General features: G+C 31.5%; 1 protein-coding gene across 6 annotated transcripts in view; it reads left to right on the top strand.

The window, feature by feature from the left end:
- Positions 1-20954, top strand: part of LOC131854481 (fasciclin-3) — a 129524-nt gene that overhangs the window by 18238 nt on the left and 90332 nt on the right. For all 6 annotated transcript variants that reach the window (XM_059205608.1, XM_059205610.1, XM_059205609.1 and 3 more), the window contains exon 2: positions 13507-13746. In XM_059205608.1, coding sequence (XP_059061591.1) covers positions 13692-13746 — 55 coding nt within the window. In that variant the 5' untranslated portion in view covers positions 13507-13691. The remainder of the gene's footprint in view (positions 1-13506; positions 13747-20954) is intronic.

Below are 20954 nucleotides of genomic sequence, written 5' to 3'. Positions count from 1 at the left end.
TAGGGATATTATTGCGCGTATATTTACTTTGTATAATTACAAGAAAGAATTACTGCGGCGTAAACCGTGCGGAACCTGTTATTTCCTTTTTTCGTGGGAATTGTTTAATTTTTTACTTAATAATTGTGAAGTTTAACCAAACATATGGTCTTTCTAATGAGTAGATAATTAACTTTGTGATGTAAGACAAACAAATTATGTTTCACAAAACCAAATTAAATTTCTATGGGATAAACACGGGAATAAACCGTTTACTTTTAGTGAACATACATATGTGTCAAATAAGGATATAGAAAAATGTCGCCGAAACGAAATATTTCGCAGTGTTTTTGTACTTGAAAATAGATAACGACCGCTTGAGAGAGTTAAATATAGTCATCAGGGTAGAGACGTCAAGAAGGGTATGAAATCGTTTATATTGTTACCAATATTATATAACCACGCAAGTTCTAACCCAGCATACATAAGGACTTCTTAGTGTATTCTATAATGTCTATACTTCAGTTCAAGACTTAGAATACTATTTACCACTTTCCCGTCTGTTTGTTTTTCGCCCAACCATTTCATGGTATACTTTAATCAGATTTACAATGGACGTACTACGTACAGCTCCTCCTACAATTAATAACTCATTCAATTAAGAAAATACGCATTTAATAAATTGGTCCAACCGAGACAAAGGAAAGAAAATGAAAAATGTTTGTTTCATTAACAGATCTAGTAGGCAGTTGGCTTCATAAAGATATTACCTAACAGGATGGAAGCAAAGTTTCAGTTTTAATATTAAATTATGGTTCTTTGCTTCAAAAGTCACTGATACTCGTAACTCAAATAGAAAAGAAGGATTCATTCCAAAACCTGATTAAACGTTGAAATAATAGTATTTCGGGCTAAAGTATTATTAACAAAACGACTTCGAATGGTTACAATCTCCCGTTTTTACAAAGATATGAATAGTTTAATATCAATAGTAAAATTGATATTGTTTTTTTATGTATTTTTAATGGAAAACAAGCTGATGATCCACCTGATGGTAAGTCACAGCCTTCGCCTATATACATGAACAGCACAACGGACATCACGTTATCATGTGTCAATTGTTTCCAAATCCTGTATTTTACTCCATTATCTCACCCTCTTATCGTAGCACAGGTTAGGTGGCTGAAATAGGTGAGACTGGGATGCCTCAGTCTCGACATCAACACAAACAAATCACAAAGTCTACCTCGGGCGGTATCTTCTAAGAATTAATTTTGATTATCCTTGATACAACGATTTATATAAAGCTTACTGTAAAAACAAAGCACACAAGTCACGTTCTTGCATATCCATAAAAATGCAAATTACAGTACTCATGAAAATGGAATAATAATATGCTAGCTGACTTATACCAACTCGGGAGAACCACAATTTTTAGACAACCCACATATAGCGTGTCAATGGTGAATCATTGATTCTCATAACGCCAATATTTTAAAATAATTATACGGTTCATTAACATTTTCTTTAAACGATCTTTTAAGCAACCGTATAGGTACATACACTCGAAATTAGTGGGTAAGAAATATGACATCTTAGGCCTATGGAATGGCAACGCATACAGAGCCACGGGTGATATCATATTGCCCGTGGTTCTGTCCATGTATACAGGTCTTGCTGATCGTCAGGTGTACCGTCAGATCAAGACAATTGACATAGCTAATCAGTCCCAAACTAAGCAGAAGTGGTATTAAAATACTAATATAGCATTTTTGGAAATACATAATATAAATTAAAAAGTTTCAGATCGATAGAAACAATTGTAATTAACCGTTCGATTCCTCACACTGTACAAAATTTATTTATCCATATAAATTTTTGCATCGTGCGAGGAATCGAACTTTCGACCATCGGAGGTGTGCTAAGCTGCTAGACCACCGAGAAAGCTTCTGCAGTTCTGGACGGAGGCCATGGTAAACGCAACTTTATACGCACAATGGCCTTAATGAGAGTCTAAGTGCGGACAATGGATGCCACGTTACGTTAGATATTACGGGCTCGCGAGAGCGTGATGCGGTTCACGCTTGCCGCCTTTATTTTCTTCAACAAACCGCAATAAGTTTGAAAGTCTATTACAAACACGTCTATTCTACCTCCGCACCATTAGCGATGGGGTGTCAGCCATTACCGTCTCGATGGGGTGTAAACAGTAATGGGGTAGGCAGGTACGGACTTCTCATATTGATTTCTTTTGTTGCAACTTTTTTTGTATTGTTTTATGTCAAGGCCGAAATATAATATTAAAGCGAATGCGACGAATGGTGGGTTTTCGGGGAAATCGGATTTATATATTTGGGCTCTACTGAGATGTCGCGGTTTCGCTCGTGTTAAATGTGTAAACAGTTGGACACTTAAGATATACACTGAAGGTATAAACAGGACCACAGATATCACGTTATCATATGACGTTTGTTGTGGTAAACTTGTGTTGCTATTTCGGTGTAATAATTAACATTTCATGCTTCTTAACCTGTAATTTCGCTACCTAAAAAACTATACAACCAAATCACAGATTACAAAGGAAGCTACTTAGCGGCTGAAATACATAGGTTGACGGAAGTATCAGGTACGCATATAATTATTTATAAAATCTACACTGGTAAGAAGAATATAAATTATATATAATATATGTATATAATGTATATTTTCATAATAGATACCTAAGAATCTCCTATCATATTCGTTTGCTATTAACATGCATAGTCTTCTACTCTTTTCATAGTGTTTATGTAATGCAAAGTCAGCGCAATAGTGTTGCCCAATCATTTTTGTTTTTCGAGATGGCTACGTTTCACCTATTAAGCTTATTGTCTGTACATGTGTTTGTGTGGCAAGCTCTATTCACTGCGTGCGACACGTAGTACTTTAAGTAGGGCATATTAACAGTGGAAAACATTAAAATATCCTGATGACTCGATTTGTCAAGAATTGGGTCGATTTCTGTCATAAATATATAATATTAAAACGATTCAATGTATTGTTACACCCAACTGCCATATTTTGAAGTGATAATATCAAATATCCTTTCCATTGCGAGAATTAAAGTAATTGCAAATTCTAAAATCCAATGAATGAATACATACTAACTACGATAGGAGATATATAAGTAGTGTAGTACATATTACTTATATATCATTTAAATTGTACGAACAATTGAGATACAGAACTATGGCAAAGATACATCGTTTCAATGATATATGTAGAAGCAAACAAATAGGTTAGACCAGTCTACCATTCACTTCCATTGTACTGCAGTCAGTGTCGACCTTATTTACATCTAGTATGGAGTGTAAATATTTGAATTCCAAAAAAATGACAGCTACTCAGATGCATCTTGCGATTTTACCTTAAATTGTCGATCGCGATAGATTATCTCTTTCATATGTCATTGGGTAACATGCATTTGAGCAACTGTAGAAAATACCAGTGAAATAATTATCCAAACCTAAACATCTTATGAAATTGATATAATAGAAATTTAACGTTATGAGAACTAGACATCTGGACACGTCAATTTTCTTTTAAATTGTGTTGTCACTTAAATAGCTTGAATTGTTAAAAGCAGATCCTGAATATAAAAAGAATAAAACCATAATGCGGTCAATAACCCACATAGACAGTTTTTTGCGGCCCGACGTGTACCTACTGCAAGATGGCGTCCGAATTTATGGTCTGAGAGATGGTCATATATTTTTTATATTCGTTGCATACCTCCAACTCCTATAAATACATTGTGATATAAAAATAAATAATATTTTCCGTTTTTTTTTTCAAGAAAAAAATTGTAGAAATATATTGCTATGTGACATATGATGAGATCGGTGTAGACCAGTGTTTCCCGGGGACTCGGGAGGGCCATTTGGTTGTTAAGAATATTTCCTTATTGTTTCATTAACAATTTCCTAGTGAGTCCTTCCTCAAACCAATTATATATTATATATATTGTATGTTACATTGGCCTAAGAATTTTAGAAAGGTTAAGGCGGGGCATGACCCTAAAAAGGTTGGGAAACACTGGTGTAGACTATCTTAGCAGAGGTAGCAAGATCTAGGAGAAAGGAAAGCAATGTAATAAAGATTTCTTTCACTATCGAGAAATTGAATTGAGAGCAAGTTAGAGCGGTATACAATGCTCTACTTTGCTATCGGAATATATGACATTGTAAACTTTACGAGAATTTAGTTCTAAACTCTAATTGTCAATTAATAGTATATACGATCGCGTCTTTGTCTCCTGGCCTACGATGCGCATGGACCTCCGCCTTTCACTTCTCGAAGGGCGAGATCAGATTACACTGATCTTTGCAACTATGGCCTACATTGTACAATGCATCCTTATTTCTTATAGTATAAGGTTCATATTATATTATTTTTTTCTATTGTGTAGTGGTCTAGTTATGTTCTTATTACGTAAATCTTAAGGTCGAGATTAAAATTGCCTCTTGTTATATTAGTAGCTATATTATGTAGTTTTGTATGGGATAATCTTTCGACTGAAATGACTATGGTCATGAAAGGCTTATTAACAACAATTTTAACTTACAAGATTTTCGATATCTATTTATATTATCTCTAATTATCAATCATTATATATGTTTTCTTGTAGTGGATTAAGAAAAATATTAAAGAACAAGTTGCTTTATGTGTGTATAAAATATAACAACGTACAAATGAAAAACTTACATTTACTTATTATTTTACTTTCAACCTTCCAAATACTTTTTACTATTAAAATTTAATTTTTGAGTGTTTAGATATAATAAATATTATTACACGCACAACGGCCCGAATGAGAGGCCAATTGCGGAAAATGGAGTCCAACCTACACTATGTATAATAAATATTGTGTGACACACTATTCCAAAAATCTCTCACAAAAAGAAATGTCCCTCCATCACTAAATACTGTGTATGATGTTGTAGTTAACTATTTAGTTTTTGTAGTCAGGAATCCACAAAATCTTTTTCCGACATACTTTTATGTAACATCTCAGAATCAAAATTAAGACGCGAGTTAATTAGGTCTCTAGCACCTAATTAATGGCTAAGTATTGAAAAGCAAAATGCAGTTGTGACATTTATTGCACGCTTAACAGTAAACTGCATTAATTAAACAAAAATGAAAATCGACTTTAAAGCTTTTAGTTTAAAGTCCATATCCTATTCCCATTACTTTTAAAGCTAATACACTCTGTCAATGACCATACGATGTGTCTATATTTACAGTGTAAATGGTTATAGTCGGCTATAGACATGAAAACTACGATGACGGGAATTGGAAAGAAAGTTGCCAGTCAGTATAAAAGTATTACTGCAGGTAGTTTATAGTATTAATTTCTTTAGTTGATGCAAGCAATAAAAGTGAACTGAAAAGCAATAAAATTAAGTAGGTCGTCAGGGTTGCTACCATGTTTTTTAATATTGAAACAAGTATTATATAATTTTATAAAGAACAATTTCGATTTGAATAGAAATGAAATAGGTACGTGAAATTAGATTTTAGTTTCCGACCTAATGGTAGATTTGCTTATCTACGTGTTTAATACGATATTGTGATTTGTTTTGGCGGCAAAAACTAGTTTCGATCGAACATTTGAAATCATTCTCTTATAATACTCCACCACTCCATAATTTTACCTTAGTAACATCTATGAGCAGTATATATAATAAATATCTTTACATCAGTTCAATTCTGAGAAAATATTCTCTTGGTTTTCAGACTTTGGTTAATTAATACCTATTCCATTACAACATTTAATGAAAATTCGGAACAGTAATTTTTCTAAGAATATTAGCAAATGTCAAAAATATATGATATCAAGAAAATTAATGTTAATAGTCTTCTCATTTCTATACTAACAGTTAATACTTGATTTGTTGATTTAAAAACGTGTTGCGATCTGACCCTAATTGTTTCCAGTACAGTTAAACCAATAAACGCACCGATGTGATTTATCTTCACACCAAATTACTTTTGCTGATATGACTTCTTATCGGAAACCTACATTTAGTTACCATGTTCCCCGCTGAAGCTTTTAAAACACTTACTTGAACGCTCATACTAGCTTTCATAATTTTAACTCGATAATGCATGTTTGCTGGCTCGTTAATCGATATTGCCGTATACGATTTTTTGCTAAGTACCTGCCAGTATTACGTGCTCTTTAAAATCAAGAAGCGACCGAAAACCATGTTCAATCAACTAGCAAAAAGAGGTTTTCAATTCAACGACATTTTTTTGTGCAATTTTCTAGACATTTTCATTAAAGCTGAACAGATGACAGTGATTCTGTTCAGTTTGCTGCAACAGGTGGTCCCGTATAAATTTAGGCGGGGTTGGCATTTGGGTTTAGTACCACAAAGTATTTATTTAACAATCCGATATGATTTTTAAATCCTTCTGTTTTTATAACACTGCCAATTGTATAGTAATCATACCACAATAGTAAGTTTATTAGAATATACTTTATTTTATTTAAAACTATCCGATTTTTTTGACGTTCTCAGTAGTCTAGCGGTTTAACACACTGCTTTATTTCCAATGGTTGCGGGTTCGATTCCTTCATAAACATAAGCATAACTCGCATAAGCACGCTATTAACATTTGTATTCATGATTGTTTGTATCAGTTTGTATAAAAATATCTATGTATCAGTTGTCTAATATCTATAACACAAGCTCTGCTACCCTGAGACTATATAGAGCTGTGTAATGTATATGTGTTATCCTGGTGTATTATTATTAATTATTAACAATTAATATAAAAAAAATATTTTATTATGCCCAACTTGTCTTATTTAACCCTATGAACACCGATACGGAGGGTAGGAATCCTGTGCATGATCTCCGTCTTCTATAGACATAGATATATAATATCAATGGTTTAGATTGCTATTACCAAAGTGTACAGTACTGTTCATGACTTGTCTATCAAAAAGCAAATAATAAAGTCATTCAAAATTTTCAATTGCTTTTAAAGACAGAACCAATCCGACGAAATCATTTCACTCAGAAGAAAATTTACTTCATTTTAGAGAGACCCTCAATATTGTTTTATCACAATCAAACTTTAGCTGCAAAAGTTATCTCGCAGGACTGATGGATAAGTGACAAAATTATTAGGAGTCCGGTCATTTGTACACAGAATTCTAAAAATGAGATAATATAATGGAACTACAAGTTTAATGAGGCGACTAGAGTAGAGCAATACAAGAATGTACTTAATTGAATTCGATTGAAAAAAATGGCAAGTGTAACGGCGCGCTGCGACCGTGCTGAATCGTTCCGCTAATTACAACTGTCACAGTTAATTTTAACGGTACCTATGTCTAAATTTGTAATACCTATGACAATACACTATAAAATACACATTGTTATGTGCTTATTATTAACAGATTCAAAATTATATTTTAATTATAGTTATGTATATTTATATATATTACTCATATACTCATGTAATTTTTAAAATATATTGAGCGAAATGTTATTTTACATTTATAATTCTTTCGTTACTTTCACCATAATCGACAGTTGACAGTGCCTCTGTTGTTATCACAAATCAAAAAAACATATTGACAATATTGTCGTTAAATGGTCTCATACATTACTGTAAAAGGAAGGTGTTCTTTAGTACATTAGTGTGAAACTGGGAGCAGCAGTAAGTCCATAATTAGATTTTTTATTTAATTAAAGATTAGAGAATTAAATAAATTATGTTCTATAATTTCTTTATAGGTCTACAGTAGGACTCAAACAAATGACAACAAAACAAGGTGGCAATTTCAGTAGTAAACCAAAGATTAACAAAAAGTCTAACTAAAAAATCCGTGAAGGCTGTAAAGACACCAGGAAAATTCTGTTTCTGGAAGGAGCTTGACTGGCTACTTTAGTAGTTTCGGCTCTACATGCACAACGGCCCAGATAAAAGGCTAATTGCGGAGAAAAGAGTCCATATTACATTACATTACGTGTACAGTACGTAGTATAAAAATGAATGTTTATGTTTAATATACATTCCAATTAAAATACCAATTGGTTTGAGCCGATTTCGTTTAACTGCAAATTGAACGAATATTTATGTTTCTACGATATATTTTTAACCGTCTGCATAATGACTATGTTTTTATGCACGTTTTGTAAGTAAGTATTTGTAGTATATATGAATATGAAATTTATTCTGTGATTGATTTTAAAAATAGATTTTATGGGTTTATTTAGTATGTTTATTGCATACGTAGGTACGGCAGGTAAACACGGCGGTTGTAAGAAGGCATTTTGTTGAAATGATATATCATTTCAACAAAATGCTTTCTTTCACTTCGAAGCTTGTTTATAAACAAGCTTCGAAGTGTCAACGAAACCATCAAATATATATTTATGTGGTACATTAATTAACACATTACTTTACATTATTAATATAAAAGATGCCCATCTTATTGTATCTTATATGTAACCCTAGTTTGATTTCCTAACCTAGTTAAAACTTTTTTTATTATAAGCAGTATATATAAATTCTAATAGCAGTATAAGAAAAGTTCTAATCATCTTTTTTTTTTAAGAAAACTGGTAATTTGCATAACTAAAGTGTTATGTCAACCTAACGGTTAGCGAGGACGTAATGCTTAAATATTGTGCTTATAAATTAGTAGTAACAATAGTTTTAATATCAAATCCTACGGGAATAAAAGGCAACAGAATCTCACTGCAAAAAACAGCTTGTGTTTAGAAAAAAAATTCACTATCAATCGATGCTGAACTAATTCATATCACATTAGTGGATTAATACCATAGCTTGTATGGGGTTGGTTGACCTCAATCAATGGTTGCTTAGCAACCTAGATACAACAAATACGTCACACAAGTGGGGGAGGTTTAGACCGGATGTTAAGTGGTATTATGAAAGATTATGTGTTTGTGTATTGAAGACAATTTGGAAAACAAGTTCAAATTTGGGTTTTACAGTTTATTTAAAATTTATTAAACAATGTAATTTATAATATAATAATTATTATTCAGCCTGATATGAGGAATGTAGATTTTATGGTATAAAAGAGGGAAAGTCTCCTGATTATCAGGGACATAAGACAGGGGAACACACCAGGAGTTTTTTTTTTAAATTGAGAATCTCTTTGTTGTACTCAATGCTCTAGCGTTTGCGCCTGTGGTTTACGCTCGCTTCAGCAGAGTTTATTATGATTTAGCAAGTTTTGATTTTAGTACACACATACACACCAGGAGTTAACAATGAGGTCCCCAAGGATACCGCGTAAAATTCGAATTGATAGGGTAAAAATTTTATGCAAAGGGCTCGCTAGTAGTTGCTTAATAAAATAAAAAAATAATATATATAAATAAATATAATATATGTTTTTTTTTATTTTATATTGGCTACGTTCTTTACTAAAGAGATGTGCAATGTATTATGGTTAACTTCTGCGTATTCGTCTACTTATTGACATAAAATATAGAAGTCCTAGGACGGATTTATCATATGCAATAAGATGTATGTCATATTGTAATAAGATTTATATTTACTAGTACAATGGTACCAAACAGTCAGAAAGACATACTCTCGCATTTGTAATATTAGTATGGATTAGAGTGACAGCAATATGTTTGCCACTTCCCAAATCATATCGAAAATGATTAGGCAAACTAACTGAGTGCCACCATGTTCACTATATAAAAATCTCTGTATAGCCCATTCCATCTGACATTATAGTCGTGTGCATATTAATATATTGTCTAAAGAAGAGTACAGAACAGAGCTCCCGCGACATTCGTGTACCCCGTTGACGTCCGCTGATGAATGTCTTCCGTCATTCCGCGTTCGATTCCCACGGCGCGACAAATGTGTATTTATAAAGAAATGTATCACCAATATGTGATTCACTGTTATTACCAACTACAATACATGAGTATATCGTTTTTATGTAATACTCTCTAAAATTAATTATTCAAACTAGCGTTTGTACGCATCGATTCATTCAGTACTTCTTTACTTCTAATACGTAACATAAAATAGTATACTCAACGTAAATAATAAGTAAAGTTAGGTCACGAACTCTTTCGTGTAATAGTTTTCACCCAAATGTATTAACTCCCCTATACATGTAGTATACATACATACTTTGCCAAGTCTATAGATGACACACTCTTTCCACATAATATTTACTATTTCAGTCGCCAAACTGCGCGCAAACCGAAACATACTTATGGTTGATATATAAGACAGTGAAATTATATGATACCAGAGGAATGAAGTCTTAGTCTTCTGGAATGGCGACACAGGAATGGTATTACGGGCCTCACATGATGTCCAAATTACTGTTTATAAATGTAGCGATATCAGTTTTCTTACCATTTCTATAACATAAAAAATACTATAATATAACCACATTGTAACTACCATAGTGGTAGTACTTTGGTACTAAGCGGCAGGTGCATTGTATTTTGGTTGGTTTAGTTACAACGTGACGACCTCGGTGGTCTAGCAGTGTACACCGCTTTACGTCCGATGGTCGCTGGTTCGATTCCTCCCACGGTACAAACATTTGTATTCAGGAGTATGATTGTTTATATCGTTCTGGTATTTTCTATGTACATTATGTGTGTAATTACAAAAAAAATCGAAGTATTTATATCAGTTGTCTAGTACCCATAACACGAGCTCTCTTTACTGTGGGACTAGATGGCGCTGTGTTAATTATCTAGGGTTATTTATTTATCTTAGTTCTCAGCCGTGACGAACTGACAAGACAACACAAGAGGTGTATTTATAGAGGTAGTGTTTCGTTTTTAGTCAATGGTAAAGGATTATGCTAATGCTGAATGTGATTATTACCAATTCATTTTAAACTTCCTCATATTTTAATTGTATAAAAATATACCGTACGAGTATATATACATTATTTATATGTATTAGAGAAAGAGGAAAGGAATTCAGTGTTGTTTCTGTTCGATTCCGTCTTGTTTTGGACAAAGACGGTCTATTTCTGGCGGCGGATGCGCCCGCGCATCCATGTTATTATAACGTCAGCAACACAAGTGGAATTAGATTATTTATATTTTTTTGTTTGATAATTATATAAGTAAATAAGTAATAATAATTGTTCGCTTATTTATTTACCTAATTCAATATTTTGGTTTACACACATATTGTTTGTCCACAGGGGGTATTAAACTCTTTTTATATATATAGATAGATAAAAAAAATATTCACGTTAAAGGCACACACACAAAAGGCACTGTAATAATAAGAAAAAATAAAAACAGATATACAATTACTTTAGTCCAGTCAAACAAAATACAATACACAACAAATATACACAATGTACATCATATTTTGATATTCCTAAATAGTAAAAACATTTATTTTTATTTTTCACAAATACGTAGCTAATTATCCTGATCTATTTTGCAAACGGTACTTACATATGCGTGTGAACGTCAGCGCAGACGCAAAATAAAGGAAAGCACATCGATGTGTGCGTTGCGGACATTTACATATTTATTCATATGTGTGGCAATGAAGTGTATTGCTACTGCTTTTACCTTACAAGATGTTAAGATCCCGAAACACACTGCTCTGGGGAATACTAAACTGTTTACATATCAATGTACGTGACTGTAGCCACCTGCCACGGTATTAGCTATCCCTGTTGTGTGTTGTAGTATGAATTAGTTTGACATAGAAATAATAATTTATGTCAAAATCATATTAATATTATAAACGCGAAAGTTTGTGAGTATGGATGGATGTTTGTTACTCTTTCACGCAAAAAACTACTGAATGGATTTTGATGAAATTCTTCAGTAATACAGCTTATACATCAGAATAACATGTAAGCTATAATTTATTAATATTAATTTTAAAAGATGGTATGTAAACTGGACGAAATATAATGATAAATTTCAAGTAAGTGTGGTGAAGAAGACTTTTAGATAGTATTTTTTATTACACTTCTTATTCAGTAGATAGAGTAGTTCATGTCTATAGAATATTATTCTTAATAAAAGATGGTAACAACCATTTTTAATGAAGCCAGTCGGTTGTTATTCTCAGTAGTATAAAATAACACAAACAACAAGAAGTAGTACAGTAACTAATATATATATAAGAACTTCTTAATTGAATCTTGTTAATAATATTGTCACTACATACATGGTGATTAAATATATTTTAAACTGATATTAAATTTTAACTTTATTAAATTACAACTTAAATATTTGTATTAGAGTAATAAATAGTTTGTGACAGTCATTGATAATTTGTTATCCACATACAAAAATGGTTATTTATTTATTGTTTTGCACACAAAATTGTATACATGGCGGACTTAATGCCTAATGACATTCTCTCCAGTCAACCATTGCGTCTCGTTGATTAGAGTCAAACGGTTGTATAATGAATATTTATTACTTTAATAAGTCTTGGTTAGAAAAATATACTAATAGTATTATAAATAATATAATATTTATAACGTTTTAACACTTTTGTTACTACAATATCCCACCAATATACATGAAATTGATATATGAAAAAAGATAAAAATTTTTTAGTAGTTTTTGAAACTATCGTGAACATATAATCAGACACGAAGGGGAATGTTGTTATGTAATACAATGTAAAGATGTAATACCAGCGCTAATTTATATGAAGATTTATTAAAACGCTTTATTAAATAATTTAATTTCTAATGGTAATACCTACCCTTTTCGTTACAACCTGTATACATCTTAATTTCTGCTAACTCAAAACAAATATTTATTGGCTTGTAATTATAACTCATTGTGTTCACTGGAGGAGATACGCTGGTTTCTATTTGTGAAATTGATACAACTTTAGCACAAGTTTAACGAGTTTTATTGAGATCCGGCTTTGTCTATAGAAGTGACGAGACTAACAAGCCTTCTAACGAATTGAGGAAATGCCTCTTGTTTGTATCTTATATTTCATAGTAACTAATTTATCTACTCTTACACTAACAATAAATGATAAGGTAGGTGACTAAGAACCGTTTTGAATTTTTAAACAAACAAATACGGGACATTTATTTTCCTACGGCATTTGTATTTACAGTAAATCTATTATTAAAAACTGTAAAATGAAAACACTCCACAACCAACTGAAGTAACGATCTCAAACGGAACAAGTTTATAGAACAATTTAATTTGATACCAACAATTTGGAATTATGTACAACGGTTCCTTGAGCTCGACGGATAAAAAATATTGCCCTCAGAGAAATTTATGCGTTCATCCTTCATAAAAAGACCGATTGTCTATGATCTGCCGTTCCCCTCTCGCACCGTACTGCTAGATACCAAGAAACGTTTATGAAAGCTTCTTCGTAGTTCAAAACATACTGGCTACGTCAAATTACGTAATTTTTGAATAATCCTACACACCTTGCCCTTATAAAATAATAAAAAGAAAACCATCCAACATAGTTCCTTTTTTGTTACAGAACGGGATAGCTGCTGAACAACTGGTGTTAGAACAAGACGAAAAGAGTGTCCAGTCGGGAACCGGTTGGGTTTTTTTTTGGAGGGAAAAAAGTGGTCGTTTTCGAACGCATCGGCTAGATGCGAGTGTTTCTATCAAGTTGGTAGTGTATGTGTTCGAATAGTATTTTTTGAAAGTGGAACAAGCATGATGGCAGTATTTCCCGCGCTTTTTGGATTGCTATTGGCTACATTAGTGAAAGGTGAGTTAATATATTTTTTTTTCCTAAAAATTTGTAGAAATAAAATAGACGTAACATTTGAAGAAAAGGTTTCTTTTCTAATAGTAAAAAGTACTTGTCGGGAAAGTAAAAATTGTATAGAACTCAAAATTTATTCCTCGACTCACAATTATAATTTTTCGAATAGTCTGGTGTAATGTAACTTATAGTAGCGTTTTACAATATTTTTGCATTTTGTGAAGAAAGTATTAATAAACTCTGAAAAATTATGTAGAACTTTCTTTGATAGTTTGTCTTTAGAAGCAATTCGAAATTATACAATTATAACGTAATCGTAACCAAGTGGCTCTGGTATAATAATATTAGCAAGGATGTTCAAGAAATTATATTTCAGATACAGCTAACATCTATCACTACGAATCTCAAACTTTGATTCAGTGCCTACGGCCTGTTGTTAAGCTATTACCAAACTAGCGCGGGACAACCTTATTGTTATTCATAAGCATTCTGACTTATACATGAACACACTGAAATGATACTGGATTTGCATACTGGTTCTATACTTAAATTCCTCACATGCTAACGCGATGTTAATAGAATATTTAATTATACGTCAATGGTCAATAGAAGTGATCCATCATATCAAACGTGAGAGATCACACATCTTTGTCGCTATATGTAGAAGCAATGTGTACATGGTCAGCTGTAGCTGCGGGTGTTATATAGTTTAGTACATTATAAATGTTCTTTTCATTTGTAATGTGGAAAAGCTCTATGGAGTTGTCTACAAAAGTATAAAATCAATAATCATCTTAATAAAAAAGGATGATAGATAAATGATTTTCTTCCCACCATTTACACAAGAGTTTAGGAACTGAAATTTTGAAATATTTGTTGTATTATACAGGGAATAGTCGGGTTCAAGTATAATGTGTATTATCCATGTCAAGAGATTCTAAGTTTTTCATGATAGCAATAAGATTGTTTGACCTGAGTTTCTGAGCATTTATTGTTATATACACATATGTATATTTAATACACTCGTATCACAAATTCATACAAATGATTGACATAAAGCAATCTGATGTCGCATTAAAAATAGTGACGAAGACGCGTTCGCTGCTGGTCGGTCACACCACAAAACTTCAATCTACTCTAAATCGAATTAGCAATTCACAGAAGTTCCTTCCATTTCTACCTTGCGATATATAACATTTTAATATTTCAAAGGTTATATTAATTAATAAAGATAAACGTTATTCTTCAACTAATTTGAAAATGAGAGTTCTGATTTTTATTACATCTAGAAATTTTATGTGTATGTTATGTAAAATGTTTCCCAAGTCCGGACGTCTGTTGGTGAGTGTTTTATAATTGTTGTCACTTAAGTTTTAATTTAATATGGAGTGCTTAGGATTTAACGAATTTAATTATTCGTAATTTATATATTTTCAGACAATATACATATAGTCCAATATACTGGACAGTTTCCTAGAAATTTTGTATTTTTTTTTTTTAATTATGTACTTATTATAGCATAAAAAAACCCCGGACCAATAAAAACTGTTATGAATATGAAATGAAAAGTTTATATGATTCAAGAATTAAACTCACAAACATGGGAAGTAAATCGGTATGCTAAACCGCTAAACTACTGAGACCTTCAAATAGGAGTCAAAAAGAAAATTGACACCTCCTTTTTAGACTTGACCTTTGGTAGTAGTACAACGAACCATCTGGTTGACAGCGATTAAATTATTATAATAATTGCATTTTAGGTGTAATCTTGTAAGTAAATTAACCTGTTTTCATTATCCGTATTAACTTAGGTAATAATTTTTTTTGGTAGAAATTTTACACATAATGTATATTTGTTGTTGTAGTTGTGGTTTTTTGCGTACCTGCAATACTAAGAGCAGGCAAAAAACTGCTCAAACTAACAAATAATCTCAGGACAATTAACGTAATCATTATTATTAATAATCTCAGGAAAATTCACGCAGCGCCATCTAGACCCAATTTAAGCTAGCTATAGCTTGTGTTATGGGTATTATATACATTTCAAAAATGAACTTTTTATGTACGTACATACATTTCTTTCATACATCTCATACATATCAAAAATTATATTTTAATGGTAACTGATACAAATACATTACATATACTTTTTTTCGTAAATACATACATACATACAAAACACGCAGACCGATACAAACAATCATACTCATGAATACAAAAGTTTATGTAGTGCTAGGAATCGAACTCTCGACCATCGGAAGTGAGGCGGTGTCCTAAACCGCTAGGTCACCGAGTCCGATATAAACAAGTAGATGTGCAACAAACAAATTAATTATTAATATTAATAAATTAATTACTCGTAATATGGCATGCGACGTACCAACTCGTACTGCGATATGCCAGTAATTAGGAACCTGTCAAATTCAGGTGGTTTATGGTTCGACTGTGTTTCGGACTTTTATAAAATACTAGCGATGCCACCAGATTTTACGCGGCTCAACAATATTAACTGTTATTGAAATTCTTATTTCCCTCTGTGCGGTATGGTAGTATATCTTTACATAGTATAAAACAATGTCACCCCCGCTCTATCTCTCGCTCACTATTACTACTACTTATTTCCTGCTACGCTGTCCGTATGAATTCATGATCAAATCAAATCTTGCGAGTAAATAGTTTCCATAATCCAAATAGATTTGTATTATCAATTTTTACTAGAAACTATTAACACTGCAGTTACAATGTGAATTGTTAATTTCTATTATCTATCTGTTAACAAAATTACTTTTGAATCCATTTAGTTATTTTTGCCTCACAGAGTAAGAAAAATCATAACTTCTATGATCGGCTATGGCCTTGAATGTTATGGTTTAACCTTTAAAACTTATATAGAAAAAATTGAAATAAAACAAATAAGATTTTTAAAATTTATTGTAGGGGAAAAACTAAAAATAAGATTTAAAGACAACTATAAAGAATTATTTAAAATTTGTAACATTCTACCTGCATCAGAAAAACATAAATACTTATTAGCTACTAAAAACCACAGCAATATGATATCAAACCATATGACGAAAACAAGCCATAGTATAGAGACTAGGAAATGTGTACAAGGGAAATACGAAACCCCACCTCTACATCTAAATAATTATTATGGATATCGATTGTTACAATTAAAATTGCCTGAAATATTTAATAAAATGCCTCAACATATCAGAAATCAAAATAGATATAAATCCTTTTGTATAAATTATAGAAACCATTTATTAAAAACATATTACCTAGAAACTTAATAAACAAAAAAATCTTGTCCTTATTTAATAGTATTTAATACTTAAATATTGTAAAACGGAATACTGTATTTTATGTGTACGTTAAAATACTGTCTAAAATAATATATAAGCATGTACCTATTGTAAGTAGATAAGAGAGAACTACGTGCCTGCAGAGAAACCCCGACAGGAGTTTTGCAGGATAGTAGAATAATAATTTGTAAAATTTGAAAAATAAAGCTCTTTACCTATCTATCTATCTATCAAACTACGACCCTCACAAACTTTAGCATTTATAATATTACTAGCATGACAATACATTTATGCCCCTTGTGTCATATTACGTATTGAACGCTAAGATGTTTTTTCAATTTTCTTACTCGCTTTATCTTACAATGATAACTCACAATATTTTATGAATTCCATATTACTGTTTCTGTTTATAGAGGATGGATAAAAATTTTCCATCGGGTAAACCATTTCTATTTACTATTCTCAGTACTAGAAGAAATGAAACAAATAGTGTAAGTCGGGATTCGAGACGATTTCGTATAATATATTCTGCCTTGAAGTCTGGTCTGGTCTGGAGGACACTGTAGATTTTTAGGCGTATTATTGTAACAAAATATTTTTTCGAATTTCATGCTGTCCATGTTTTACAAAGAAAAACATTATCACCTGGGGAAAACACGGATAAAATGTTTCTTGCTTACAAAGTTTATAAATACACCCAATAATGCCTAATATAATAAAATAAATGTATTGTTGTAATATAATTTTGTATACATAAATATATATTTCCATTGATTCGTTCATTATCTTTGAAATTTTTAAGAACTTCATAATTAAAATAACGGATATATAACTCAATCCGCACTTCTATTATAGACAAACCAGTAAAATAGTCGTCTACATAATAGCAGGTGCTTTTAATGCTGTCGTCGCATAAACATTGACTTCCTCTTAAGTTTTAGGGTTCCTTCTTCGAAATCTAGAAGATATAAATATGTACTTTAACTTAATCTACTGCACTTTTAATAGTTTTTAGTAACAACTCCAAATGGCGGATGATTTGTGACAGTATGTGTACTTATATAATTATTTTGTGATATTTTTTTATGTGGAAATTAATATATGCAAAGGAACACTTTTCTATCTTCATTCGACATGAGTACCTTATGGGTTAGGCAGATATAACCGACAACACCATCTGCCAAATATAGATACAGGACTACTTTTTTATTTGTTCTGCGTATGCAATACGATTTTTGACGAAGTCCGAAGTCTTGACAGTAACTTCCTCAGTGTTTTTATAGATATAGTATATGACGCAAACCATAAAAATATACTACTAATATTTATACGCTTTATTATATATCCGCCTATATCAATACTCCTTTAGCAATTAATAATGTTCACTGTAATATATCACGGACGTTCATCTTCAGTGACCATCTATAATAAGAAATATAAATAATCATATACCAATACAAAAATATCAGAAGTCAAATAAAGAAAAGTTCGAACAACCGCTATAGTTTCAGAGGAAAACAAATAAATCTCGCATTTCTACTTATTTCACTATATCGATGATAAATTGATTTATATTTTGTGGATCCCTGTTAGTTGGTATCTGTTCTTCTACTTTAGGATTTTTATTATTTATTACCTATATGGCTTTATCATGTCAACTTATGCCCACTTTATTTTATTCACATCAGGAACATCAAATAGATTTTAGTCAATAGTACTTCTGTATTGTAACATTGCTACAAGTAGGATGAGACTAATAAACTTTTACTCTACCTCAATGAAGTTGTTAATTAAGTTTACATTTAATTTTTGGTTTCTGTTGAGAATTGAATATGGAAATAGTTGAATTAATCTCATTAATTTCTGCCGCGAAGTACCTTGCTTCGTAAGATTGTTTAGATTTTATGGTCTGATAGGTTTATGATATTCAGTATATGGAGACATGACAACTTAGTATTCAGGAATGGGAAGTGACCATTCCCACTTTCCAATTGCTGGACCATAAGCTTATTAACCATTATAATATTTGAGTTTTATATATATTACTTCTGTTATATCTTTCCATATATATTAACATGTAAAATAAAGACGCCACCGCTGTGTGTGTAAATTCACAGTAATATAGAGTGATTCAAGAGGAAGGTTTTTATATATATATAATACATTCGTGTTATAGTATAGAACAAACCGAGAAATCAAAAATTTGTAATGCATCCCTGCGAATAGTATAGTAAATTGTGGTTTGATTGGCATCGTATTGATGCTGGCAAAGACAACACTTTGTTGGAACTGTCAATAACCCATAACCACTTGCAAATGGGAGCAACTATATGAATAAAAAAGCATGTTTGCATTCGTCATTGTAACCACATGTTTACATCAACATTCATAAGTACTTTTTTCTTTTGTTTTACATTGGTTTTCCGTATTCCAAACTCAATTTGAGTTTTATCGAATATGTAATATTATGTTAAGTAGTATGTATGATTTTGTGCTGTGTAAAAGTAAATGTTAATAAATGAAATAATATGCACCCTGGGAAGGTATGTGCCATCTGAGATAATATAATTTTATACTAGTTCAGATGGCATTACACTAAAATTATTGACTCTTATGTACAACTTAATTATGTAACACAACCTTTAACTGCAATAAATATTATTATTATAATTATTTATTTCATATACACGTAATATAGTGAATTTATGTAGATTGTTTTGAATAGTCATAGTTGAATCTCCTGTTTTTTTAGTATGATTGATGTTACTTGATTGACTTGTGATATGCTCTGGCTTTGGTATTCTGGGAATGATGCTTCAAATATTAAAATTGTTTATAAACCACCATGACTGTATATTTAATTGTTATCTTCCTTTATGTAAAACATAATGTCTTTATGAAAAACCTTTATTTTTTATATATATATCAGCAGACCCAACCACGCGTTGTTCCGACAAAGGTTGAGATGTAAGCTATCCTATCTTTCAAGTTGAATCAAATTGCACACAATGTGTAAATCAAAATTGCAATCGGTTCAGTAGTTTAGGAGTCTATCGCGGACAAACAGCGTGACACGTAATTTTTATATATAAATAAATATATACTTTTACAGAAAACTAAGTATATAGTGGTTTATTTTACTATTTATTATTTGATACAAGTAACATACATAAAGCAATAACTTATTAATTAAGAAAACTTCATGAAGAGGATATATTTACAATCATGTCAATTCTGGCAACACACCAATGCTCAGTACAGAACACTTCTATAACCATAAACACTTTTTTTTTACCAAAGCACAGACGTCTCTGTTTACACAGCCAGTTAACATAACACGGTGAGCGTAAATATTTATAACAAAGTAAGATACATGTCGGTGTGTCTGTATGTTTGTTGTTTGAATATTTGTTTGTTTTACTTCACCGTGGCCAGTCGGTGATTGTTTTACACGGTGGCAGGATGGAGGGTGGTGTATTAATTATACATTTTTCTTTAGAGTTCCGTATCTCAAAAACATGTCTATCACGACCATTATTTTAAAAATAGGACTTTACGAAAATAAAACCGTTTTGTTCTATTCACTGGTATTTATTTTACTTTATTACATTCAACATGAACGTAATAGACAAGTAATCGAAATTATAAAGATATACATAGCTTGTAGGTTTTGAAGTGTACCTATATATATAGAGGCAAAAGATTAAATTAGTATAAAAACAAAGTTACCACCTACGGCTGTCTATATTCACTTAAGACTGACTTGATGGATTATATTGCAGTTTTCTTCATTATTCATAAACATTGATATGTAAGTACAATAGGATTAGTAATAATGTAATATAGTAGGTAGTCCATCATTTTACGGGTATTGTTTTTTTTATTTAATTGCAATGCAAACAAGCT

The sequence above is a fragment of the Achroia grisella genome, unplaced genomic scaffold (assembly GCF_030625045.1).
Source record: "Achroia grisella isolate CSIRO2021 unplaced genomic scaffold, CSIRO_AGI_Agris_v1 utg1186, whole genome shotgun sequence".
In the NCBI taxonomy this organism is placed as follows: domain Eukaryota; kingdom Metazoa; phylum Arthropoda; class Insecta; order Lepidoptera; family Pyralidae; genus Achroia; species Achroia grisella.
Note: the sequence above shows the minus strand (reverse complement) of the source record. Positions and strands in the feature narration are given on the sequence as shown.